Source organism: Lissotriton helveticus, chromosome 3_1 (genome assembly GCF_964261635.1).
Source record: "Lissotriton helveticus chromosome 3_1, aLisHel1.1, whole genome shotgun sequence".
NCBI classification, from domain to species: domain Eukaryota; kingdom Metazoa; phylum Chordata; class Amphibia; order Caudata; family Salamandridae; genus Lissotriton; species Lissotriton helveticus.
Genome location: NC_136061.1, coordinates 1,539,797,446 through 1,539,824,757, shown reverse-complemented (window position 1 = coordinate 1,539,824,757; position 27,312 = coordinate 1,539,797,446). Strand labels below are relative to the sequence as shown.

General features: G+C 51.0%; 1 protein-coding gene across 2 annotated transcripts in view; it reads left to right on the top strand.

The window, feature by feature from the left end:
• The window catches only part of KMT2A (lysine methyltransferase 2A), a 1,541,152-nt gene that overhangs the window by 753,490 nt on the left and 760,350 nt on the right, over positions 1–27,312 (top strand). For both annotated transcript variants that reach the window (XM_078682247.1, XM_078682245.1), the window contains exon 15: positions 1,143–1,327. In XM_078682247.1, coding sequence (XP_078538373.1) covers positions 1,143–1,327 — 185 coding nt within the window. The remainder of the gene's footprint in view (positions 1–1,142; positions 1,328–27,312) is intronic.

Here is a 27,312-nt window from a genome sequence, read left to right as displayed (position 1 = left end):
CGCAAAATGGGGGCATCCATGGCTTTCCTAGGGAACATTCCTTTGGAGGATATTTGCAGAGCAGCCACGTGGGTAACACCACATACCTTAACAAAACACTACTGTGTTGATGTGCATTCCAAGCAGCAAGCTGCTGTAGGACAGGCTGTTCTAAAAACACTTTTTCAGGTTTCTGCAGCTGGCACGGGCAACCGCCGCTGATGGAGGGACTGCTATGTATTCTATGCTAAGATATGAATTTAGCAGCCCACATGCCTCGATCTGAATATGCTACTTACCAGTATGCATCTGTTCTTGGCATGTAGGGCTGCTAACATTCATATCGCCCGCCCTCCTCCCCGGTGCCTGTCGCAGCTGCAGATATACTATTGTATTTATTCATTAGCATGGACATCCTTTACACTTTTCACTCCATCTTCTGCCACAATGGCGAAAAACAATCTGGGGATGGAGCCGATGCCCATGCGCACTGTAGTCCAGGGGAGGAGCCACCTATCTCAGGATACTTCGAAGACTCTTCCAGGACAACAATGTGCGATCATCCGGACCCAACACTAGGCGGCGATCTAATGCTAAGATATGAATGTTAGCAGCCCTACATAGCAGCCCTACATGCCAAGAACAGATGCATACTGGTAAGTAGCATATTCATTTTTTGACATGTTGGGGAGTGTTTTAGAGCCCTGACAGCAATGAGCTGGACTTATATGGTTATATTTCATTATACCTGAAAAGAGTAGAATTGCCAGATGCAACTTAGCCTTTTAAAGGGGATGAGATCCAAAGGGGCCGAAAATCACATCATTTTCTTGTTATGCAAGAAGGGTCCTGACTGCTGCACCTAGTTATTTGAAATGAAAGGATTAGTTTAGGGAGCCTTTTGGTAGTTGTGGTATGTTCTCTGAAATGCGAATGACTGATAAGTGTGTTGAATTGTTTCAAGAGTCTCTGATTTGATTGGCTGGTGAGAACTGACTGGAGGTTTTGGGGAGAACTGACTGGAGGTTTTGGGGAAGTGTGGAGACAAGCTAGAATTTGAGCATGGTTGTGGTGTTTTTGTGTGTTATAGATTACTTTATACACATTATGGTCTTTGTTTTCCGAATGCAGATTATGACACATTTCTTCTGTGGTTCTTGCAGATGAAATGTATGAGATCCTGTCTAACCTTCCTGAGAGTGTGGCATACACCTGCATAAACTGCACAGACCACCACCCTGCTGAGTGGCGGCTTGCTTTGGAGAAAGAGGTGCAAGCATCTCTTAAGCAGGTTTTGACAGCCCTCTTAAACTCACGGACAACAAGCCATTTGTTGCGCTTCCGACAGGTGAGTATAGAAGTCTGACAAAATCTAGATTTTTTTTTTCCTGTTTAAGTGTGACCTGTCATGCCTGGATGTGTCAGCAAATCAATTGGTTTTATGAATTGCTTGTGAAAAAGATTAACTTCTATTGTACTCAGCTAAGTATACATGCTCTGCCTACTCCTGCCATCTATTGTTGGGCTCAGACTGTTGCAACTCTTTTTTTTTCCTTTTCAAAGTCTTTCGAGTCATAAGGTCTTGTGACTTCTCCTGTGGTAGTGAATGTATATGGGCACCAACAAAATTCTTAGTTTGGTTTTTGCCTGTAACCTCGATCTTCCACTAGAGCATGGCCAGATCTGCTACAACTTTTTCTTGGCCTTCAAGAGCAAAAAAATCCTTTGGCAGTGGAATGACAAGCGACTTTGGAGATGTCGGACTTCTTCAGCGAAGCAGACCAGCTCGGCGCTGAAAAAGAATAATTTGCTGAGTCACATGATATACCGGCCTGCCAAACCAGTCTCGAGATAATCGGCTCCAACTCCTTGAAGCCCCTGGAAGAAATTCAAGGGAGGAAGATGTGTCCAAGGACATCCCATTCACCTCCGTCGACCCCCCACCCCCGTTCTAGTTTGAAGAGCACGCTGACAGGTACCCAGGGCACTGTGACCAGGGAATGCCTCTAAGGGCTGCAGCACTTTTGCCCCACCCTTAGAGGCCCTGTGCCTTTGCACTCACACACTACCTTTGCAGGATGCGTGTTTTGGTGCAGAACAAAGTGAAGAGTCTACATGGCACACATTCCTGTGTGCCATGCCTACAACCCACTGCCCTGGCATAGGTCAGCCACCCCTCCAGCTGGGTGCACTATACCAGTGGTGAGGGTACAGGTGCATGAGCACTAAACCCCTACAGTGTCTAAACCAATTCTTAGACATTGTAAGTGCAGTAATGCCATTAAGAGTATATGGTGCTGGGAGATTGTCATTACAAACTCCATAATTTGTTTACTGAAAACTGAGGTTTGGTATCACACTTCTCAGCACATGAAACCCACACTGATTCCAGTGTGGGATTTAATGAAAAATGCACACTGAGGGCTTCTTAAGAGATGCCCCCTGAAAAATGACCTAACACTAGTGTCCTGGCCGAGTGACTGCTCGCCAGCTGCCACCACCAGACATGTCTCTGGACAACCTGGGTTGAGAGGCTGCTGCTCTTGGGGGTCTGAAACAATACACATTCTGGGACGAAGTGACAAGCCTCCTCCCCCAGGATGGGCAGTGTCCATGAAGGGGAAGCTTCAAAGGCTTGTCGCCTTTGTGAGTTACCCCAGCCCTTTTCTGTTTCCAGTAACTGGCTCCCACCAGTTCTGACCCCCACTTTGGGCGGGAGAATAGGCGGAAATTTCAAGTGAGGAAGGGAGGTGGGCTCACCTTTGCCAACCCCACCAATCTGGTGGGGGAGGCGAGGTGAAGCCCAACTCTCAGTCCCCGCCATTTTGTAGATGGGGGGGGACCCAGCCAACCAGAGAGAGGCATATGCCCCTGTCCCACCGGAGGGTGGCATAATATGTGGTTTACCCACCCCAAGGATGCGACCCATTGGTCCCACCCTTTACTTACCTGTAATCCCCCTAAATCCAGTATTTGGTGACAACCCTGAACCTTGCCTCCTCAGACAAGAATCGACAAAAAGAAGAGAAGAAGGACCGTAAAAGCGTGCTGAAACTAAGAAGAGAACGCTTACTGACTTGGCCCCCAAGTCAGTAGGCCTGTCTCCACCTTGAATCTGCTCCAGCGAAATCCCAGTGTGTCCTGGCCTCAAGAACCAGCAGGACCTGTCCTGCCTTCCAAGTCAAAGACTTTGTCTCCTGTGAACATCGGATTTGCTCACCCACAGACTCAGGCCCCAGCCAAAACCATAAGTCTGCACCCCTCTTTTCCCGATGCCTACAGCCCGAGTTAGAGTGGCCCAACACCACAAAGTCTCCCCAGCAATCCCGGCCTGAGGTGTTCTCTGACCTGCCTCGAATCTCCAAGCGAAGCCTGCAGCCCCTTTCCGGAGGATCCCCCCGACCACAGCTGGAGCTGGTAAGAAAAACCAGACGCCTAAAGACACCCCTGCACCCTAAGTCCCACAGACTTGGGTGGCCAAACCGACAATGTCCCAGGATCCCGAGGCATCTCAACTTACCTCTCCAACTGATGATCACCTCCAGAAGACCTTCGTCCCCGAGCCTGCAGTCTTTGTTGCAACCGGAGAATCCCCATTGAAAATAACAGAGCACCCAACGCCAAAACAGCCCCTGCACCCAGCCGCCCCTGTGCCGCTGCGGGTGTACTCTAGGTGCTAACTCGGATAGCACCTTACTCTCTATTTGTCGTAGTGTGGGCGAGAAGTAAGGCTTTATCAGAGGGTAGTGTTAAACATTTTCTTGGCTGCTTCTTTTAAACAGAGCTTCCGTTCACAGGCGATCCGGCCTTTGTTGAAGGCACACGTGGGGGAGTGAGCACAATCCCTAATTCGGATTGGGGAGTGGCTGCCATGGTAGGCACTGAAGAGTGGGCTTCAACTCGCCTCCCCCACCTGAGTGGTGGGTTTGGCAGAGGTGGGCACACCTTCTGGGCTGGCTAATTTTTCCCACCTGTCTTCCTGTCGAAAAGGAGGGGAGCCAGGAAGGGGGCCAGCACCTGATTGCAGGAGAGGCTGGGGGTCACATTACAAAGGCTACAAGGCCTTTGAAGATCCCCTGCCTCAGATGGCTCTTCCTGGCCTGGGGGAGGTGTGACCACCTCCTCCCAGGAAAGGCTTTGTTTCTGGCGTCAGGGAACGAAGGCTCCACCCCAGGGCTCCAGAAACATGTCTCGTGGTGGCATGCTTGTGTGTACCAATCAGGGAACCCACCAGAGGCTGGTCGCTTTTCAGGGGGCATCTCTAAGAAGCCCTCTGAGTGCATTTATTATTAAATGGGTTTAATGTGCTGAGAAGTTTGATACCAAACTTCCCAGTTTTCAGTAAAGCCATTATGGTGCTGTAGATTTTGTAATGACAAACGCCCAGCACCATATACTCTTATTGGCATTACGGCACTTACAATGTATAGGAATTGGTCTAGACACTGTAGGGATTCAGGGCTCATCCACCTGTACCCTCACCACTGTTATAGTGCACCCAGCTAGAGGGGTGGCTGACCTATGCCCGGGCAGTGGGTTGTAGCCATGGCAGAGTGCCATGTTGACTCCTCACTTTGTTCTGCACCAAAACACAAAAAGTGCTGCAGCCCTTAGGGACCTTCCTTGGCCACAGTGCCTGTGGTACCCATGGTACCTTTTACAAGGGACTGACATGTGGCCAGAGAGGTGCCAATTGGGGGTACAAGGTACAGTTTTTGGGAAAGAACACAGTCCCTGGGGTACCTGATTGGCAAGGATTCAGGGCACATCAAGTCAAAGTTCATCAGTAGTCTGGCAAACAGTGTGTGTGTGGGGGGGTTTACTGCAACAGAAACCCATCTTCCTACAGTGTCCAATGCTTGCAAGCGAGCTAATTCCCAAACTTGTGGGAATGCTCCTCCCCCGGATAAATAATCCAAGCTAATAGACGCTTCTGGCAAACGCATAGCGGCTCACGCTGTCAATCACTGGCACATTGCACACAGGCAGGGCCTTTTAGCCAGCTATGACAGAGCGCACTGGGATGAAATTGAACAATTTCTTCAATATCTCCCAGATGAGCATAAATGAAAAGCCCAAGATTTGGTACATGAAGGCAAGCTTTTTTCCAATTCTTCAATAAGATGTGCTCTAGATGCTGCTGACACCGCAGCTAGAGGGGTCAACACTAGCGACCTACTCAGAAGGAATGCTTGTTTAAGGATTTCCGGCTTTAAACCCGAAGTTCAACAAATTAATTTGACAAAGAACATCTCTTTGGTCCTGAGGTCGATCATGCGCTTGAGAAAATCAAAAAGGACACCGAAGTGTCAAAATCCATGGGAACACTGCAGTCTCCTTCAAACAGAGACTCCTTTTGCCGCTCCTTTTATGGAGAAGGGTCTAAAAACACACACTCAGACCAGAATGCTTCCTCTTACAAAGGTAACAGCCAGTCCACTTCCTTAAGAGGCTTTTTAGTGGAGGATATAGAGGAAACTACTCCAAAGGTAGGGGTAAGGGCACCACACCATGTAACTCCTCTTCCCCCAATAAGCAGTGAATTATCCAACATGGTTATTGCCTGGAGCTTACTGCCAATCCTCCAAACATTCCACCTCGCTCTCAGAAATTCTCGCCACACCACTTGCAGTTGCTCGAACAAGAAGTGCAATCTTTCTTACTAAAGGGAGCCATAGAACTAGTTCCACTACAGTACCAAGGTGCATGGGTTTACTCTCTCTCCTTTGAGCCCCAAAAAGAACGGCTACTTAAGACCTATTCTGGATCTCCGAGAGTTAAACCAATACATACTTTGAGAAAAATTTTATATGGTAACCCTTCAACAAGTACTTCCACTTTTACAGCAACATGTTATGTCTAATCTAGACTTAAGACGCATATTTTCACATTACAATTCATCCAGCTCATCGTAAATACCTTGTGATAGCAGGCAAACATTACCAGTTAAAGTGCTTGCATTCGGAGTGACGACTGATCCCAGGGTATTTATCAAATGTCTGGCAGTAGTCACAGCTCACCTTAGAAGACAACATATTCCCGTCTTCTCCTACCTAGACGACTAGCTCATCAAAGCCCCAGCTCTTACCAGAACTGTCTTCTTCACACTCAGCCCACAATAGACCTACTTCATCAATTGGGCTTCAAGGTGTAAGAACTAGACACCGTCAAGGCACAGAAATCTCACTTGCATCCTTCACAGATGCAGTCTTATCTAGGGGCCACTATCAACACTTTCAAAGCTCTAGCCTCTCCCAATGTAACCAGAATTCACAACATTCAGTCTATGTGCTACAGTTTCAACCCAACCAAACATTACCAGCCAAAGTATTTCATACAACTGCTGGGAATGATGGAATCTTGCATCACAATTGTACCCCATGAAAGACTTCACATGCGTCCCCTACAAGAGTGTTTAGCACGTCAGTGGAATCAGTTGCAGGGTCAATTAACCGATTTAGTGTTGGTAGACAGCCGCACCTGTCGCTCTCTATAGTGGCGGAACCCACAAAATGTATCAAAAGAGCGGCCCTTCATCAACCCTATTCCACAGATTGTGCTAACAGCAGACACATCCCTGACTGGTTAGGATGACCATCTTCAACATTAACATGTACACACAACGAAGCTACCCTGAAGAAAAATGACCAGCATATTACAAGGTGCTTGATGGAGTATCAGGCATCTCAATAAAAGTGAAGGACCGTCCTCACACACCACCAGGTGTCAAGCTTCATCATTGGCTGTCCTCGCTCTCCAGAAACTGCGTTTGGTAGAGAGCAGGCCTACACCTGGAGACAGGGAGGCACTTCTAAACTCCGAGAGTCAAATATACCACAAACCACTCATATCAATCATACAAAAAACCCACATACCTATATTTGCTATGCCACAAGACAGCCGCTGGCTAATAATAGAATGCCACCTTGTGAGAAAGTGCCATCATTCTTGCATTGGAATGCCCCACACTTTTTGCTGAACTGCTGATGTGCTTTGACTGAGTGTGCCCTGGGCTCCTGCCAACCAGGTACCAAAGTCCTGTGTTCCTTCCCTAAAGCTTTGTTGAAACAAAACCCAATTGCCACCTCTGGCCACCTATCATCCCCTAGTAAATGGCACCCTAGGTACCCAGGGCATGGTGACCAGAGAAGACCCCTAAGGGCTGCAGCACTTATTGTGCCACCCTTAGGGGCCCTGTACCCTGACACCCACACACTGCCTTTGCAAGCTGAGTCTCTAAGTACAGATCTAAACAGAGAGTCGACATGGCACACATCCCTGTGTGCCATGCCCTCAAACCCCACTGCCCTGGCATACATCAGTCACCCCTCTAGCTGGGTGCCCTATGCCAGTGGTGTGGCACAGGTGCACGAGCCCTGTGCCCCTACAGTACCCAGGGCCATTCCTGGGCACTGTAAGTGCAGTGATGCCATTAAGAGTATATGGTGCTGGGAGGTCGTCATTACGAACTCCACAGCACCATGATGGCATCACTGAAGTCTGAGGAGTTTGGTATCAAACTGCTCAGCACATTAAACCTGCACTGATGCCAGTGTGAGGTTTAATGTAAAATGCCCCAGAGGGCATCTTAGAGATGCCCCCTGAAACCTAACCTACAATCCACATCTGCACTGAGTGGCTGCCCAGGCTGCTACACAGTAGACATGTTGCTGGACCTCTGGGTGGAGATCCCCTCGCTCTCCTGGGCCTGCAACATTGCACATCCTGGGCGAGGTGCTACGTCTCCTCCCCCCAGGATGGGCAGGAGAAAGCTTCAAAGGCATGCCGCCTCTGTGAGCTTCTCCAGACCATTTGCTGTACCCAGCAACTGGCCCCCACCAGTTCTGACCCCCACTCTGGCGGAAAACCCAACGTCCGGAAGGAGTGTGCCAGCCTGTGCCAACCCCACCCCTCAGGTGGGGGAGGCGAGGTGAAGCACGACCCCGGGCTCCGGCCACCTTGAAGACGGGGAGCCCTGCCCAATCATAGCTAGTTCTCTTCCAGGGGATCCTCATCAATAGTCACAAGCATTAGAATATTCCCGCCCATGCGCGGGACCCCGGAAACACTATATTATATGTGCCCCACATATATACATATATATATATATATATATATATACATGCAATAGCAGCCAAATTACATCAGAGCTGGAATATGCTGTGAAGAATTTCCACCATACATGAATAATATGCATTAGAAACATGAGAAACAACACAAAAGATTGTTTAGAAACTGTTTTAATGCTTAGGCAGCAGCAGAAATTCTTATAACACCCTGAAAGCATAGAAAGCTCCCAGGCTGCATTGCAAATACACAGTCTAAAATGACTGAAAAGCTAACCTGTAGCTGTATACAAAAAAACTGACACCGTGCCTTTAAGGCACCCATGACCCCCGGTATCCCATCATGCCTCAGGGGTGACAGTTAGGTCAGTTGTTCTTTCCGGCTCCTTCAGGAAGGATCCTGGTAACACAGCTCCACTAATTTTCTGTTTTCTGACAGAAATTTACTTCACTTAACAACTTTTTTCTAATTACTTTGACATTTTACATCGTCAAGTAATAAACTGTCTTTTTTAGTCAGTTTAGTGAGCATTTTCAGCTGAGAATGCCTTCACTTTTTGACAAATGCCCTTCTTGTGGCAACAAGAAGGCAAAATCAGACAACCACAACGTTTGTATCCTGGGTCTGCCTGAAGAACATGATCCAGGCACCTGTCCTCACTGCGAGCACCTGTCAGGAAGAACTCTCAAAGACAGGGAGAGAATTCGCATCTATGGCCTGGCTCACAGGTCATCCAGAGGAAGGTCTCCGGTGAAGAAGGGCTCCAAGAAGGCTAGAACATCTTCAAAAGAGAAGTCTTCTCATCCTTCAGCTTCAGCGTCAGGCTTGGCGCTGAGGAAAGAACCACCGGTGGGTCTTTCATCGTCAAAACTACCGTCGACGGCAGGCTCGCCGTCGAAAAGAAGACCAGGTACGTCGACGACGTCGAAGGATCCAGCTCTGTCGTCGAAATCCCCTCCGCCGTCGTCAACCGGGCGACGACCGGCATCTAGAAATGTGACTCCGCCGCCGTCAACCGGGCGACGGTCGGCGTCGAGATCCAAGGCCCCTCTGCCGTCGTCAACCGGGCGACGATCGACGTCGAGGGAGGTCACTCCTCCGCCGTCGTCATCCAGGCGGCGACTGGCGTCGAAGTGTGACCCCTCCGCCGTCGTCTAAAAAACGACGTTCGGCGTCGAGGACCAAGACCCCTCCGCCGTCGACAGTAAAACGTCGATCGGCGTCGAACGCAGTCTCCGTCGACGTTTCGTCAGCGTTCGGCGTTGAGGGTGACCAATACCCCTCCGCCGTCGTCGCACAGACATTCGACGTCGAGACAGAGGGCTCCGTCGACGGCTGGTCATCGCCGTTCGACGTCGAAACAGAGGGCTCCGTCGACGACTGGTCATCACCACTCGACGTCGAGAGAACATATATCCTCGCATCGATCGCCGTCGAGGCATTCGAGGTCGAGATTACTGGATCCGCCGACTCCCCGAAAGCATTCGGCGTCGAGAGAAAAACGTACGACGCCAGAACGTTCGACGTCGAGACATTTGGAAAGGGCTCGATCGTCGTCAAACAATTCTGTGATCATGGTTACGGAGTCAGCTTCTCGCCATTCTACTTCAGTCTTCTGGCTCCTCAACAACATCTTCAAGATCTAGAAGTCCTGTCCTCGGATCTCCTGTGCGTCAGCCAGATCCTTCGGCTGCGGAGGTCAGACTGTCTCCCAGATGGTACAAGTCATTGGACCATTGGCGAGATTCAGGGGCTACCAAACGTATGCATGAGTACGCCAGTCCGCAGCACAGATCTCCTCTCCAGAGACTGGTGGAGGAAGTGGACAGGCGTAGTCCTCCCAGAAAATCACCTGTGAGAAGGCCAATCAGATCTCACTCTCCCAGAAGGGAAAATCCGGTGAGATCCCGATCTCCCAGAGAAGATCCTGTCAGATCTCGTTCACCAAGAAGACAGGATCCGGTTAGATCTCGCTCTCCTAGAAGGGAAGAGCACCCAAGAAGGTCACGTGAGAGGAGGCACGGTGCTCACCGTAAACATCGAAGAACTCCGTCTACTTCTGCTACTTCTTCGACCAGGTCTTCCAAAAGGGATTACTCTCCCACGTTGACGGATAGTCCTACTTCCAGATCCTCGCCAGTCGATGACATCGGTACTTATCTGGATGTCCTGCAAAGAGGAGCTCAGAAGCTGAGCATTGAAATGTCTGTCCCCCAGGTTAATACGACCGTCATTTTTGAAACTTTGCACAAAAAATCTATCTCTCGTCCACTGCTGCCTTTAGTCCCGGGAATTATGGATCCGGTCAAGGACGTTTTCCTAACCCCGGCAGCCATCACAGCGGTGCCAGCCCGCATATAGAAGAAATACAAACCGGCTTCTTCTGACCCAGTTTTTGTAAAATCTGACCCTCCAGCAGACTGTGATAGTGGCAGCGGCGAGGAAGACGCATGCAGTTGCTGCTTCCTCTTCAGTCCCACCAGATAAGGACAGCAAATCTCAGGATTCGTGGGGTCGCAAAGTTTGCAATTCAGCTGCCTCCTCGCTGAAGGTCTCCAGTGCGGCCGCACTGCTGGGTAGATACGACAGAGCCTTATGGGACTCCATTGAGAGGTTCAAGTCCAAACTGCCAAAGGAAGACCAGAAGGACTTCGAAGAAACTATGACAGAAGGATGTTTGGTGGCGAACCAGTTAATAAGCACAGCAGCGGATGGTGCAGTGCTTGCGGCACATTCCTACTCACATGGGGTTTGTGTCAGAAGGTCGGCTTGGCTGCTCCTCACAGGGCTGAAGCCGGATGCTCAGCATCGCAACCTTAATCTTCCCTTTTCGGGCTCCTCTCTCTTCGGAGAACATGCAGACGAAGAGATGACCCGTATGAAGACTGAACTGGATACGGTGAAAGCGGTGGGTTTGGAGAAGAAAAAAGAGTTCAAACGCCGCTTCAAGACCAACAGGGGGAGAGGGGCTCAACAGAGGGTTCAAACCCCTCAGTGGTCCCAGAATAAGAACCAAGGAAAATACCAGTTCCGAGGCAAATCCAACAGAGGTAGAGGAGGTCACCAGCAGTCCTCTACCACCACGAGAGGAGGAAAGGCTTGATCAGTGGCTTCCTCTGGCGCCGTTGCCCACTCCAGTGGGAGGAAGTGCTTCGCAACACCTGACAGAGTGGGTCAGCATCACAAAAGATCATTGGGTGCTGAATATACTGCGCAATGGATACAGGCTACGTTTCCGGGCGCCCCCGAAAAGCATTCCGCCAAAGACCTCTTGCCCTCACCAGCTGAGCTTGCTCCGCAGAGAAGTGGCAGTCCTCCTACAAAAAAAGAGCTGTGGAGAAAGTTCCTCCCTCTCAAAGGGGAAAGGGAGTCTACTCAAGATACTTTCTTGTCCCCAAAAAAGATATCAGGAGGACAAGTTCAGGCCTATACTAGATCTACGTCTCCTAAACAAAGTCATAGTCAGAGAAAAGTTCCGCATGTTAGCTCTTCACCAAATATGCCCACATCTTCAAGCCGGAGATTGGATGTGTTCGGTTGATCTGCAAGATGCATACTTTCACATTCCGATTGCTCTGCAGCATCGCAAGTACTTGAGGTTTGTCGTAGGAAGCAAACACTACCAGTACAAGGTGCTACCCTTCGGGCTCAAGTCCGCACCACGAGTCTTCACCAAATGCATGGCAGTGGTGGCGGCTTTTCTTCATAAAAAGGGACTCTTCATTTACCCATACCTGGACGACTGGCTCCTAAAGGGCCCGTCTCCGGTACAGGTGACGCACAATCTGCAACTTTGTCTACACCAGTTGCAAAGGCTCGGTCTCCATGTGAACCTGGAGAAGTCAGTCCAGCGGCCGACACAGTCCATCCACTACCTAGGCTCCGTTCTGGACACAAGATTGGGAAAAGCGTTTCCTTCGGAGGAGAGACTTTTTTCCATGAGGCAGAAGTGTGGGATTCTATTAGAGTCTCGGCTTCCGACAGTCCGTCAAGTAGCCTCCCTGCTGGGTTCCATGGCGTCCTGCATTTTTCTCATCCCGAACGCCAGGCTGAGAATGCGCCCTATACAACAGGCTCTCGAAGACCAGTGGGACCAGGCGACAGGGCGTTGGGAAGATCATATCACTCTTTCCCAGACAGCGAAGGATGCCATCAAATGGTGGACTCGGACGAGGAATGTGCTGGTGGGAGTACCTTTTCATCAGCCACTACCCACCCAGTCTATAGTGACAGATGCCTCTCTACAAGGCTGGGGAGCGCACATGGGTCCCCTACAGATTCAGGGTCAGTGGTCTGCACAGGAGCAGACGTACCTCATAAACATGCTGGAGCTCAGAGCGGTGTTTCTAGCTCTCAAAGCTTTTCTTCCTGCGATCGAGTCCAACTCAGTCTTAGTTCAGACAGACAATACAACTACCATGTTCTATCTGAACAAACAAGGAGGCACACAATCTCGCCCTCTCTCCCGGGAGGCTCAAACCATCTGGCACTGGCTACTCTCTCGAAACCTTTCAGTGGTGGCGGTGCACCTTCCAGGCGAGTTAAACATCAAAGCAGACGCACTCAGCAGGCACTTCGTAGATCAGCCAGACTGGGTGCTAAACGACGAAGTGGTAGAAGAGCTTTTTCGTTGTTGGGGTCGTCCAGCCATAGACTTGTTTGCGGACGAAGAAAACGCAAAATGCCACGCCTTCGCGTCCAGATTCCACCGGCCAGGGAAGCAGGGGAACGCTCTCCTGATGGATTGGTCGGGAACATTTGCTTACGCGTTTCCTCCCCAGCCTCTGATTCCGAAGGTAGTTTTCAAGCTCCTCAGGTCGGACATGGAGATGATCTTGATAGCTCCGGATTGGCCACGACATTGGTGGTACCCGGACCTGCTGCATCTGTCTGTGTGTCCACACAGACGACTTCCTTGCAAACCGGACCTGAGCAAGATGAACGGGAGGATACTACATCCCAACCTCTCATCACTGAACCTGACAGCATGGCACCTGAGGTCCTGCAATATGGGCATTTGAATCTGCCTCCCGAATGTATGCACATTTTAAAGGAGGCTAAGAGGCCTTCCACAAGAGCGTCTTATGCGTTCAAGTGGAAAAGGTTCTACATATGGTGTAGGGATCATCACTTAGATCCGACTAAAGGACAGGAGGAGGTAATCCTGCCATACCTCCTTTCTTTGGCAACTTCTGGTTTGAAATATGCTTCCATTAGAGTGCATTTGTCAGCCATAGTGGCGTACAGGAAATCACCTGATCAGATCTCTTTCTTTCAGGTTCCGGTGGTTAAGGACTTCCTCCAGGGGTTGAAAAAAGTGTATCTCCCTGTGCGAAATCCTTCTTCTCCATGGGAATTGAACCTGGTTCTATCCAGGTTAATGTCACCTTCTTTCGAGCCCATCCACAAGGCCTCTTTACAACATCTCTCTTGGAAGGCGGCCTTTTTGGTGGCGATTACCTCAGAGCGCAGAGTAAGCAAGATACAAGCGCTCTGTGCGAAGGAACCATATACTGTTTTCCACCACAATAGAGTAGTCCTAAGGGCTCATCCATCTTTCTTGCCTAAAGTGGTTTCTGATTTTCATATAAATCAGTGCATTTCCCTCCCTTCGTTTTTTCCAAATCCTACGACCCCAGCCGAGCGGTCACTCACTCTTCTGATCTTAAGAGAGTGCTCAAGTTCTATTTGGAAAAGACTAAAGGGATCAGGAAAACGGATCAACTGTTTGTGAACTATGGTTCAATGAGGATGGGTTTTCCAGCAGCCGAGAGGTCCATCTCCAGATGGATTGTCTCTTGCATTAAATTGGCCTATCAGCTTGCAGGCAAGCCTTTATTGGTGTCACCCAAAGCGCATTCCACTAGAGGGAAAGCCGCTACAGTAGCTTTCTTACATGACATTCCGATGTCAGAAATATGCAAGGCTGCAACCTGGAAATCAGTTCATACCTTTACGAGACATTACTGTCTCGAATCTGATTCCAGGGCCGATACTCAAGTAGGGCAAGCCTCCTTGAGAAATCTGTTTGGGTAGCCTATAGCCTGCTCAGGCTTGTTGATGAGATTACTGTTTTGTCATTCCTTTGCCCGCAGGGATGAGGAGAGGCTCGCTATTCTATTCTAATGCTTATGACTATTGATGAGGATCCCCTGGAAGAGAAGGATTAGTTACTTACCTGTAATCCTAGTTCTCTTCCAGGGGTATCCTCATGAAAGTCATAAGCAACCCTCCCGCCTCCCCGGGCAAAGGATATTGTTTAATAAGGAGATATTGTTAACCTATTTTGTTACTGGGTTTGTTTCAGTCTCCGAAAAGAACAACTGACCTAACTGTCACCCCTGAGGCATGATGGGATACCGGGGGTCATGGGTGCCTTAAAGGCACGGTGTCAGTTTTTTTGTATATAGCTATAGGTTAGCTTTTCAGTCTTTTTAGACTGTGTATTTGCAATGCAGCCTGTGAGCTTTCTATGGTTTCAGGGTGTTATAAGAATTTCTGCTGCTGCCTAAGCATTAAAACAGTTTCTAAACAATCTTCTGTGTTGTTTCTCATGTTTCTAATGCATATTATTCATGTATGGTGGAAATTCTTCACAGCATATTCCAGCTCTGATGTGATTTGGCTGCTATTGCATGTTTTTATATCTATATATGTGTATATATATATATATATATATATATATATATACGTGGGGCACATATAATATAGTGTTTCCGGGGTCCCGCGCATGGTAGGGAATATTCTAATGCTTATGATTTTGATGAGGATACCCCTGGAAGAGAACTAAGATTACAGGTGAGTAACTAATCCGTTCCTGCCCCCCTCCCACCGGCGAGGAGCAGGCTAGGGGATGTACCCACCCCAGGACAGAGACCTATTGGTCCCTGCCCTTGCCCTACCTGTAACGCCCCTAAATTCAGAATTTAGGGGCTCCCTGAATCTTCCTTCCTCAGATCCCGATAAGAAAAGAAGAAAGAAGATCAAGAAGAAGACCCTCCGTGCAGCTGCTCAAAACAGGACGACACCCACTGACTTGGCCCCAGCCCTACCGGCCTGTCGATCCTGGAACCTGCTCCTGCTTAATCCCAGTGACTTCTGCGGCCAGCAACCTTGGGACACACGGAGGACCTGCCTGCCTTGACCCTCTTAAAGACTGGGACTCCCATAAGCAGAGGCTCTGCTTCAACAACCAACCCTTGGGGCCAGCCAGGAAGCTCCGGACCTGCCCACTCTGCACCCGCCGAGCCCGGCTGGTGCCCGAGTGATCCAACACCACGAGGACATCCCCCCTGCGACTGGGACCCGAAGTCCAGTGCCCAAAGACCCTCCTCGACGAACCAGACGAAGCCTGCAGCCTCAGAACCGGGGACCCCTCCTACCGCGACCAGCCGAGGGTAAGATTTCCCGACACCCAAACACACCCCTGCAACTTGCGCCCTGCGGCTCCCTGTGCCTCCCTTTGGGGTACCTACCTCTTCTCCAGGATCCCAACTTACCTCTCGAAGTGGTGGTCGCACCTGAAGAATCACCGTCCCCGAGTCTGCAGCCTTTGTTCCCTTTTTAGCTTTCCCATTGAAGAACATTGAGCGCCCGACGGCTCAAAAGCACCCTGCACTCAGCCACCCGAGTGCCTCTGGCAGTGCAACCTTTGCTCTATCCTACTTCCCCCATTTGCCCTGAGCAAGTGACCAGGAGCCCAGCTCCCACACCCGTGTGGCCTGCTAGCCAGCAGCCACCAACCGAAGGCCCCCTGCCTCTCATTGGCTAACATTGGGCCTAACTACCTCTGCACCCGGCTGCCCCTGTGCCGCTGAGGGTGAACCAAGTGTACCTACCTGACTCTGGGAGACCCCTGAGTCTATGCCCAGAACCTTAACTTCAGCATCCGAATACTCACCTGGAAACCGGTAACTCACTTTCCTGCCATTGGATAACATTGACTGGTTTGACTCGAAAAATCTTTTAAGTGTGAAGTTTTGAAAACTTAAAAAATTCCTATAAAATCAGCTGAATTCCGAAGTACTCACCTGTGATCAGGAGAGAAGCCAGTACTGTACCTTGTAGTCCAGTATTGAACCACAAAAGTAATCCGAACCGGGTTTACCATTAACCTGTATTTTCCCCATAGGAATCCATTGTCTGGTTTTCTATGAATTTTCTTCTGTCTACTTTTGAAAACTTGAAATATTCTTTAATATTCGCACATACTACTGAAACGTAATTACTCACCTGTCTTAAGTAGAGATCCCAGTGCTGGACCTAGGACCCCCGTACTGGATTACAAAATTAACAAGAACATACTTTTTTTTTTTTAACTTTATTTTGTCAGCAGAACGAACAACAGAATCCCCCCCCCCCAAATTGGCATCGGTAAAAAGAAAGAAAACAAGTGTACACATGTCATAGCTCCAGTACAGCTCCAGCAGGTGCAGATATAGCAGTAGTTATGAAATTCAAATTCTTGGTATGCAAAGCAATCATATACAACACAACTGTCAGTAAGGAATCTTGTGCGTGGTCCTCAGGGCGTTACGCCAACACCAGCCTACCCTCCCCACCTCCCACCTCCCCATCCTCAGGTCCCGATCCAGCTGAGGAGTACAATTCAGCACTAGTTGCCTCGGAATCGCTGCCACCTGACCCCACAGCGCACATCATTCTCCATGCGAGTAAGTCCTCTTGCAGCCGCCCATCTTTACGCGTATGCTGCATGTGCGTCTCCTCAGCCAATGTCCATTCCCCAACATTCCGGAGCCACAATAACACATCTGGTGCCCTCTGCCCCATCCAAGTAATAGCCACCCGTCTCCTAGCCAGCACCAGTAATAGCTGCAACATTTTATAGGAAAGGTTCTTCTTCCTAGGCTTGGGGACTAGGGCCAACAAGCAGTGAAGTGGGGTTAGTTCAATGTGTAGGCATGTGATCTTCCTGATGCGGACTACCACTGCCTCCCAGAAGTCTCCGACCAGCGGGCATTCCCAAGCCAAATGGAGAAATCCGGCTCTGACTGCACCACATCTAGGACAGGCATCCAAATTATCCGCGGCAATGCGGTGTAAAGCAACTGGGGTTATGTAAGTACGATGCATAAAATTGAAATGTAGCAGTTTGAAACGTGCATTACACGACACCTTCTTGGTAAGTGTCCCTATTCGCTTACGTTGTCCCGGGTCTAAGGCGACCCCCAGGTCCGCTTCCCATGCTGCCCAGGACGGGGCGATCGGGGGGGTTGAATCACATCTCATTACCGTGTTATCAGTCGCCGTCCCCTGCCACACGACAATAGGATATTCAAAGTATGGGACATCGGGGGCGCCTCCGTATATTGCGGCCAGGCCGTCCTCGCCATATCCTGCAGGGCTCTATAATGGAGATACTGTCCCCCAGTAAGACCAAAGGCCTCCGTAGCCCTTTCCAGGGTCACTAATGAGTCGTCGGGATACAGATCCGCTAAAGTGTCAAAGCCGCCGTCGTGCCATTCTCGGAACGACATGTGCTCCTCCATCAACGTCACCGGTGCCAATATCCACACCGGGAGCTACCTATGAAATGGGGCCCGCCGCAGCACTCTCTCCACTACTCGCTGCCAAAGTCCAGCAGTGTGTCGAACAATGTAGGGCAGGGAGGGATCCGCTCCCCTACCACGCATCAGGGCCACCTGTAGGGTCCTCTCATCTGCTCTGCCCCCCAGTAGCTGCATCTCCCAGTTGTCCGTACCAGCAAACCAGCGCGCGGCCGGTAGCAGCTGGGCCGCATAATAGTAGAGGTCGAACCTCGGGGCCTCTAGGTCACCTTCATCCCAGCGCCTGACCACCGTGCGCAATGCAACTCTGCTGCGTCCTCCCGCCCAAAGCAAGGAGGTGAGTAGCGTATCAAGGGTGCGGAATATACGAGGAGGGAGAGGGCACAGGGAATTTTGTAAGGTATACAACACTCTGGGCAACATCACCATCTTCGAGATGGCCAATCGCCCCATAAGAGAAAGTGGGAGTGTATTCCAAAAGGACACGGACTGTCGTAAGGAACTGGGGACTCGGTCGGCGTTTCGTGCCAGCAACTGCTCATCAGATACGGCTACTTGAATTCCCAGGTATCGAAAGGCCTCCGTTTCCCACCTTAGTCCCTTGGGTGGGAAACCCACTCTAGGGTCCTCACCACATCCCGCAAGAGGGAAGATCAAGGACTTTTCTGGATTAAGGCGTAGACCAGAGGCCTCACCAAAGCGATCCAAGTGCTGCAATAGGAGTGGCAGCGACTCCTGGGGGGAGGCAAGGTAGAACAGCGCGTCATCGGCATATAACGAAACCAAGTGCACTGCGTCTCCCACTCGTATCCCCCAGGGGGCCATCTCAGCTCTGAGTGACACCGCCAGGGGCTCAATCGCCAGTGCGAACAGAAGCGGCGACAGGGGGTGCCCCTGCCCAGTCACCAATCTTCCGATCGGGCCGCTCCGAGCCTGACTCTGGCTGTAGGCGCACTATAAAGGAGTTGGATCCAAGCGCAGAAAAGGGGTCCCACCCCAGCCATATGAAGCACCTCCAAAAGGTACCCCCAGCTGACAGTATCAAAGGCCTTAGCAAGGTCTATCGACACCAGCACCTGAGGAACCTCCCTATCACGCACCTCATGGAGGACGTGGTTCAAGCGCCGAAGATTCATGGCGGTGTTGCGGCCCGGGATAAACCCGCACTGGTCCTGGTGGACTAAGTGCGCCATATGCGGTGCCAGCCACGTGGCCAAGACCTTAGTGAGGATCTTGGCATCGGTGTTAATTAGGGTGATAGGCCGCGGGATCACAGCCATCGCCGCCCGGCTTAAGAATCATGCAAACCTCACCCTGCTGCATGGTGGGAGGGAGCGTGCCATTCTCCAGCGCCTCATGGAAGGTCTGGAGGAGACAGGGAGCGAGGGTATCCGCAAATGCTCGATAAAATTCCGGGGGAAAACCGTCCCCACCGGGTGTCTTAGCTGATAGTAGGGCAGCCAACGCCATCTTGACCTCCTGGAGCGTCAACGCAGCGTCCAGTTCCTCTGCGTCCGCTCGAGAGAGGGTCTGGAGAGTCAAACCTCGAAGGTATGACTGATACGATGCCTCCGTTACTAAGGGGTCCGCGGAATATACCGTCTGTAGATGCGTGCGAAGCACCTCAAGGAGGTCCCTCTCCGAGTGCACCAGGTCCCCAGCGAGGTCTCAACGCCACGATCCGCGCAGGTGCCGATTCCCTCCGGATGATCCAGGCCAATAGTCGGCCCGATTTGTCCCCCTCACGGTGGAGTCGCTGGCGATATCGGCCGAGAGTAAACTTATCCAGCCGGGTAAGGATGTCGTGAACGCCCTCACGGGCCGTCCTTTCAGAGTCTACGTCCGACTCATCCGGTTCCGACAAAGATTGACAGTGGCGGAGGCGCTCCTCAGCGCACTCGAGTTCACGGAGCAGCTGTCTCCAGACTCCATAGGTCAGGCCCATACATGCGCCCCGCACAACCGCCTTAAGAGCGTCCCATTTGGTCGCATAAGGTATGTTGCCATCTCCCCAATTCAGATCCAGATAAGAATGTAGGGTCGTCTCCAGATGGTCTCGTCCTACCGGATCCTGCAGGAGATCTCCCGGCATCCTCCAGGTCCGTGGACGGGAGGACCGGTCTGCCCATTGCAGAACGCATGTTACGGGCGAATGATCGGACAAAAACCTAGCCTGATGGGTGACCATCAAGACAAGGGATGGATCGACATTGGCAGCAAGGACTCTATCGAGTCTACTATGTGTATTGTGTGTGGGGGAATAACATGTGTATAGTTTCAGTCCCGGATTACTGAGGCGCCATACATCGAACGCACCCAGGTTATCCATCACCTCCCGGAGACGTGCCGTCATCTGTGGTTTCGTGCCCGCGCGGGGAGGATGCCTGTCCAGGAGTGGATCCAGTACACAATTAAAATCACCAAACCATAGGAGGGGGGCATCTAAATCTGACACTAGAAGCTCCTGTAAGGTGGTGAAGAAAGACGGATCATCTACATTGGGTGCATAAGAATTCACCAGCAGGAAATCCCTCCCATCCAGCTTCACCCGCAACAATATATACCTGCCCTCAATATCCGCTTCAACAAACTGGACCGCCAGGGGAACCCCGGGCGCCACCCAGACAAGGACCCCCCTAGCATAGGTAGAGAAGGAGGAATGGAACATCTGACCCCTCCACTTCTTGGCCAATTTAAGGGCACCTTCTTCACTTAGATGCGTCTCCTGCAAGCACGCCACAGAGACCCCATGGCGGCGGAGAAAGGACAGTACTCTATGGCGCTTAGTGCAAGTGCCCAAACCACGCACGTTCCAAGTCAAAAATTTGTATCCCATAAGCAGTGGCCACGCCCTTCCGGGCAACCAATTCCTGCAACCGCAAACAGCCTCCTAGGGGCACGAACAATGGTACACACGATGCCAAAAACAGTTTCCCCGCAGAACCCCTTCCAACTCCACAATTTCCCAAACCACTCAAACTTTAAAGAACCCCCCCCTCCCCCGAGCAGGAGTAGCGCAACAACAAGACATGCCACCCGCCCTCCCCCTGCCAGTGCCAGGACGTACACAGCCACCCCATTTACCCCATACCACACACACACTCAACCACTCCAATCATCCCCCATCCCCCCCCCCCCCCCCCCAAGCTCCCTTCCGGACCCAATAAAGAGTAGTCGTACCTTCCCCGTGCTAACAGTGCAACGAAAATATCGTTCCAACAGGTAAGCAACCCCCTCCCCCCCCCCCAAACTCTCCACGGACCACCCCTATAAAACAGAAACAAAGGAGGGTCCTCAAGGCAGGTATGCAGCAGATGTCTAACGGTGTCAACAGCAGTTCTCAAGCAGGAGTGCGGCCTATACCCAGGCTAGCAGATCAAAGATATAGAACAGCCTGGAGTCATATCACCTCAGGATGAAACCGGTACCTGCAACAACTCAGTTCCTCCGGTCTCCGGGACCACAGAGGTAGAATGTAGCATATTCTCTGTCGTGTCTTGTAAGGTGTCAGGGACCGGGACCTCCTCTGGGTCCACCTGATGCGGGTCCCCCAAGTCAAGCGCACCTGGCAACGGCTCCAGAAGCATAGCACCGTCCCGGCCCACCGTAATCCTAGGTTCCACTGTGTCAGCCGACTCAGATCCTCGCCTCCGTCTGCCACGTCGTCTCCGTGGAGGTCGTGTTCCCCAGGTCTCCCGGGGTCCCCCCCGCTCTCCGGGCGGCAGGTCGTCACCCCGGATTTCCAGCCATTCCCAAACCTCCGCTGGGGAGTCAAAGTGCGCCTTCCCCTGCGAGAGCACCTTGAGTTTTGCGGGGTACAATAGCATATATTGCAGCTGCATCTCTCGGAGTTTCCTTTTCACTCCCAAATAGGATTTCCCCTGCTCCTGGACTTGTTGCGTGAAATCAGGATAGATGGACACCCGGCTATTCTCGATGGTGAGATCCGCTGTTTCCCGTGCCGCCCGCAGTATACAATCGCGGTCCTTATAGTTCAGTATTTTGGCGATCAAAGCTCGCGGGGGCTCCCCGGGGCGCGGCGGCGGGACCAGAGTGCGGTGCGCTCGCTCGATCACAAAGACGTCCGAGAGGCCCACCGGGCACAGCTTTGCACGGATCCTCGTCTCCAGAAAGCGTTCAGCGTTCCCCGCCTCCAGCCGTTCCGGCACCCCAAGAACCCGAATATTACTGCGGCGGGCCCTCCCTTCCGCATCTTCAGCCCTCCGTTCCAGAGCTCGGGTCGCAGCCGTGAGGTGCGTGACTGTCTTTTTGAGAGTGGCCACCTCTCCCTGTAGCTCCACAATATTCCCTTCAGCATCAGTGACCTTATCAGCAACCTTTCGGAGGTCAGTGCGAAGCAGGTTAACGTCAATGGAGACCGTTTCGATCTGCCTCTCCAGCGCAGTATGCGAGCCCTGTATGGCCTTCAACAATTCCGCCCGTGTTGGCTCCCCAGGGCCCTCCGCACCCTCATCCTGGCCCGACTGGCGTGTAATCCGCTGGGAGGGCAGCCGCTGCGTGGTGTACTGGTTGATGGTGTTGGGCTGTGTGGCACACGCCATTCTGTCTTTACGCATGGCCAGGGCCACACGGGGGCCCCCTCAGATAGGAACAGCGCCGGGCACCCTCCGAACCGATGGTCCAGCCGATACCCAGCCCACGGGCACAGGGATGTAGCGGGCCCCTAGGCACCGAGCGTGGAATGAGGCAAAGTCCAGGCCCCAGCAGCCGCAGTCCGGAGGAGCGGGGCCACACCACACACCAGTCCCCCTCAATATGCCAGCTCCCAGAACAGGTAAGTCTCGGAAGGGGGGAGGGTCAGGAATCAAAATGTCACTCACCAGAGCGCCCCCCTGTCTCTCAATCCCTACGCGATAGGGCGGATATGTCCATGGGTCAGCTCCACTCCCAGGAGTACCAGGTCGTCGCTGGCAGTAGTGTCCAGGCCACCCCCGCAGGCAGCCTCCGTATCACCGGGCACCCAGAAGACAGGGTCGCCCGGCCGACAGGGACCCCTCGCCGTCACCACCGGCGTCACCCACAGCCTCCTCTCAGTCTGCAATGCGTCGCTGGGGGAAAGGCCCTTCCGAACGGCTACCTCAAAATGGCGCTCTCGCGGGAGGAATCAACAGGCAGCAGGGTTCTCCACAGGGGTCGCAGAGGGCATCAGGGTGCGGTGCGGGCAGGAGGGCGCCGGGTCCCGGAGGAGCCACCGGGGATCAGGACCGCGCCACTCCCAGGGTCCTCGACTAGGCCCCAGACCTCGGGCCCCACGTAGGTATAGTCCGGGGCAGCAACCAGGAGGCCCCAGGGCCCGCAACAGGGGTTGTAGGCAGCAGCAGGCTGCGGCGTGGGCCCCGCAGGAGCCCCAGGGGCACAGGACCGCACCACCTCCGGCAACACCGGCCAGGCCACAGACCCCGGCCTCGCGTAGTCTGAGGCCCGGGGCTCGACCAAGGCTCTCGGTCGGAGGCAGCCAGCAGGGTGTAGGGCTCGCGCCAGGAGCCGCAGAGGACGACAGGCTCCGGTGCGGGACGAAGGCGCCTGCTCCCACAGGAGCCCCAGGCGGTCGGGCCGCTTCACCTCCGGCGCAGGCAACTCGGCTGCAGACCCCGGCCTCGTGGAGCCAGAGGCCCGGGGTCACCTCCAACAAGCTGCGGGTCGGCCGAGCGGTCCGGCCCTCCACAACGCCGCTCGCAGGGGGGTCTCTAGCAGGAGGGGGACCTCCGACCACCGCCGCGATCAGTTACAGGCACTCACTGGATAATTTAGACAGGATTTGTGGGTTCCGAGGCCGGGAGCTAACGGAGCTCACGTCCTGTCGGCCATGCTGCTTGGCCACGCCCCTCAACAAGAACATACTTTAACCTGAATTTTCTCCCATTGGATATCATTGCCAGATTTTCACTGAAAAGTTTCGAAGTGTGAACTTTTGAAATACCTTTTTATTCCTTAAAAATCATTGCAATAACCAAAACATTTTTACTAAACTGTTTCCAGCTTAGACCCCAGGACTGAATCTAGGATCCAGTCTTGGACTTACAAAAGTAATCTGCAAAGTAATCAACTGTAATTGTGTAGAGAAACCCATTGAGCTCAATGCTAATTTGTGTGTAGAACTGTGTTGCCTATTACAACCCCTGTACCTATTGTGTTTACAAAGTCATTGCCTTTCTGCAAAGCAAGAACCTGAGATTACTCATCACTGAGAAAAGTATATTTTGATACCTGTTGGTTCTAAAAATAAAACAACTATATCTTTTGTTATAAAAACAATTGGCCTGGAGTTCAGTCCTTGAGTGTGTGAAACCTTTTGCTGACTGAGTGTGTACAACAAATGCTTTACACTGTCCTCTGGTACTGCCTTACTGCTCGACCAAGCTACCACTTTTGAGAGTAAGGTCAGCCCTGACTTTAACCTCTGTTATACCTCTGGGGTTGGTGGCCTCTATACACACTGCACCTTACTTTGGTCCAGTACATATAGAGCCACTTTCTCACACACCTATATTTTATTTAAAAAATGTTGGAACCATTAAAAAATGTTCATTATGCAGAATTCATAAAGCTTCAGATTATAAACAACATATATCATTATACAATTTCATGTTTTACATAGACAGCAAATCAAATAATCAAGAGGGAGATGCAAAAATTCATCAAGTATCAAAAACAAATATTATATCACATATTGTTGTAAACTTATCTAGGAACCTATTTAAATATTCCCGATTTATGCCCTTATGTGGTTATAACAAATCATATCCTTATAAAGGCATACGAATCATATCCATATTTAGTCATAGCCAATGCAGTCCAAATACGGCAAGGCTACCCCCATAGACTCCTAGAAAGCACAACGCGTTCTTAAACAAACCAAGCCTCCAGCTGCCCGGGAATTCCCCCTGCTTCCGTATCGATTTGTCCTAGAACTCCTGGAGTCCTAAAAAGAACTGCAAGTTCTTAGTGACGTCTTATGTCCAACCTTACGTCAAACTCGGCACCTTCCAGGTATAAATATACCAGCAGCTGCCCTAACAAAACACACGGGTGTTTGGAGCAGATCAGCTATCTACTTGCCCGACGCCCTGCTGTGGCAAGTGCCGAAGGAAGCCGACCCTCCCATTGACGCACTGAGAGAGACGCTGTCTTTTCTCCTGCCAAGAAATCCAGCTCCAGTGTTTCCAGTCACCCTTGCGGGTTGCTGGGGGATAGAGCCCTGAGAAAGAGATACAAGACCTCCTTCATTCTATAACCAAGGTACGGAGCTGATTAGATCCTTAGAGAATTCTTGATTCAGATTCTTGGCAAAAACCTACCTTAACTTAAACTGCAGCTCACTTACTCCTTCCCACGTACTGGGCTTAGGTTAGGTACACTGGGGTAGGCGGATCTTAGAAGCACCAGTTGAGTACGTTTAGTCATGGTTTTATATATGTATATATTGTATCTATTTTAAACACCGTATGGCTTAGAATCCATACCATGCTTTTACAGTATTATTTCATAATACTCCTTTTACTGTACGCACTTTACTTTATGACAAGTATTGCAATTGTGGCAACTCACTTCTCTTGCATGCGAAAGAAGACTGTTCAATAAATAACCTCTTTTATTGAAAACGCCTGTCTCTGTTTTTCTGCGCTTCTGGTGAAACTAAGCATGCACGATTGACTGAGTAAAATAGTTATCTATTTTTTCCGCGACTCAGGAGATGTACTCCTTATTCTGGAGGGAGCAAAGTTGTCTTGTTTATGCGGTTGTCAGAAACTAATCCCTTCTTATCTATTCAGGAAAGTTAACACCTTCCTGTTTACTCGAGAAAGTTTCTAGTGACCTCTGAGCTAGCTGGCATTCATAATTAAGTCTAACATATTCAATAGAGACCTAGTCGACCTCAGTCCTACGTCTAAACTATCGTGTTGGAGGCATATGGGCTGCAGATGGTACATTTATGAATAGATCGCCATCTGGTGTTGGGCTCGGATGATTGTACTTGTTTTTCTCTTGGAGAAGTCTTTTGTCGTCATGAGACCGATGACTTCTCCTTTGGGTGCTAGTGCGCATGGGCATCGGCTCCATCCTTAGATTGTTTTTTTCCGCCATCGGGTTCGGATGAGGATCGAAGTGCTCAGGATCGACTTCGAGAAAACAGTTATATTTCGGCACGTATTCCCTTTCCAATTCGACGGTATTGTTATCGAGCGCGAGTACATTTCCATTTCGACGCGCTTCGACGTCAACAACAAAATTTCCAGCTTCTACGTCGACGAGACCGGGAGGCCTATCTCGACGTAGTCCAGCCCGGAGTCCATGGAAAGGACTCCATTCAAAAAATGTCCAACGTGTGGTGCTAAGTTCCCACACAAGGACCTACACGAGGTGTGCAACCTCTGCTTATCACCTAAACACGAATCCAGGGACTGTGAAGCATGCGCGGCATTCTCCTCCAAGTCGACGATTAGAAACCGTCGAGCCCAAAGACACGAGGCGTCGAGAATGCAGTCAGAGGCAATCCCGGAGCTGTTCGAGGCCCAGCACCCCGAAGAGGAAGAAGAAGAAGAGGAGGACGAGTCGGGGTCAGAAGCGGACGAGTCCGACGTCGAAGAAATCGATGTTCATCAAACCGTGAGTGACGACGTCCCTTTACCAAAAAACCGACCCCGCTCGGTGTCGACCCCGCCTTCGAGCCCGGTCAGACAACCGAAAAGAGTTTCCGACGCCCCGCCTTCGGGCCCGGAACCGAAACACTCGGCCTCCCACCATGTTGGATCCGAGAAACGGTCCACCTCGACATCGACACCGAAGCTCCATACCAAGGAAAGTTCGAAGTCGAAGCATTCCATGTTGAAACCGATACAGGCTTCGACGTCGAAGACTCCCTCGACACCGAAAATATCGGATTCGAACAAACTTTCGGTGCCGAAAACACAAATTGACAGTCAGAAGCAAAAGCACCTTTCGGAACCAAAAACTTCGGTACCGACACAGGAGCATCAAACAGATCCAAAACAAAAGACTTTGTTTATTGATCCGCAAACTGGCAAGGTGGTGACAAAACTACCTAAAAAGAGGAAGAATGAACAGTTGGACGACAAAGCTCCTCCTCCTAAGAAGAGAACAATGGGGACGAATAAAACTCCTCCCCTTTCTCCACAACCTAGAGACACATCATTTTCTCCTCTTCCTCACACTCTGCCAGCTATTCCTTTTACATCACGCCCATCTACACCTCAGACAGATGTAGAAAGTGACACAGGAGAAGGGGAACTTCCTAGGGATGATGACAACACTGTCCCAGAAGACGCAGACCCATGGGAAGATTATAATGTAGTGTCAGATAATGATAACGACCCTGAACTGTATCCCTCAAAACCTTCACCACCTGATGATAATACAGGTTTTGCACGGTTAATTAATAGGGCAGCAAAATATCACAAGGTAGATTTACATGCAGAACCTCAAATAGAGGATTTCCTTTTAGAAACACTACCTGCTGCACAAAGAACATCAGGAACACTACCAATGCTTAAGGGTCTCCTCAATCACACATCAGAAATATTCAAAGACCCTGTGAGGGCTAGAATACTAAACCCAAGAATTGATAAAAAATATAAGGCAGCCCCAAAGGACCCAATATTTATCAAGGGACAAATACCTCTAGACTCGCTAGTAGTCACAAATGCTCCTAAAAGAGCAAACTCATTAACTACAGGAGAAGCTCCTCCTCCTGACAAGG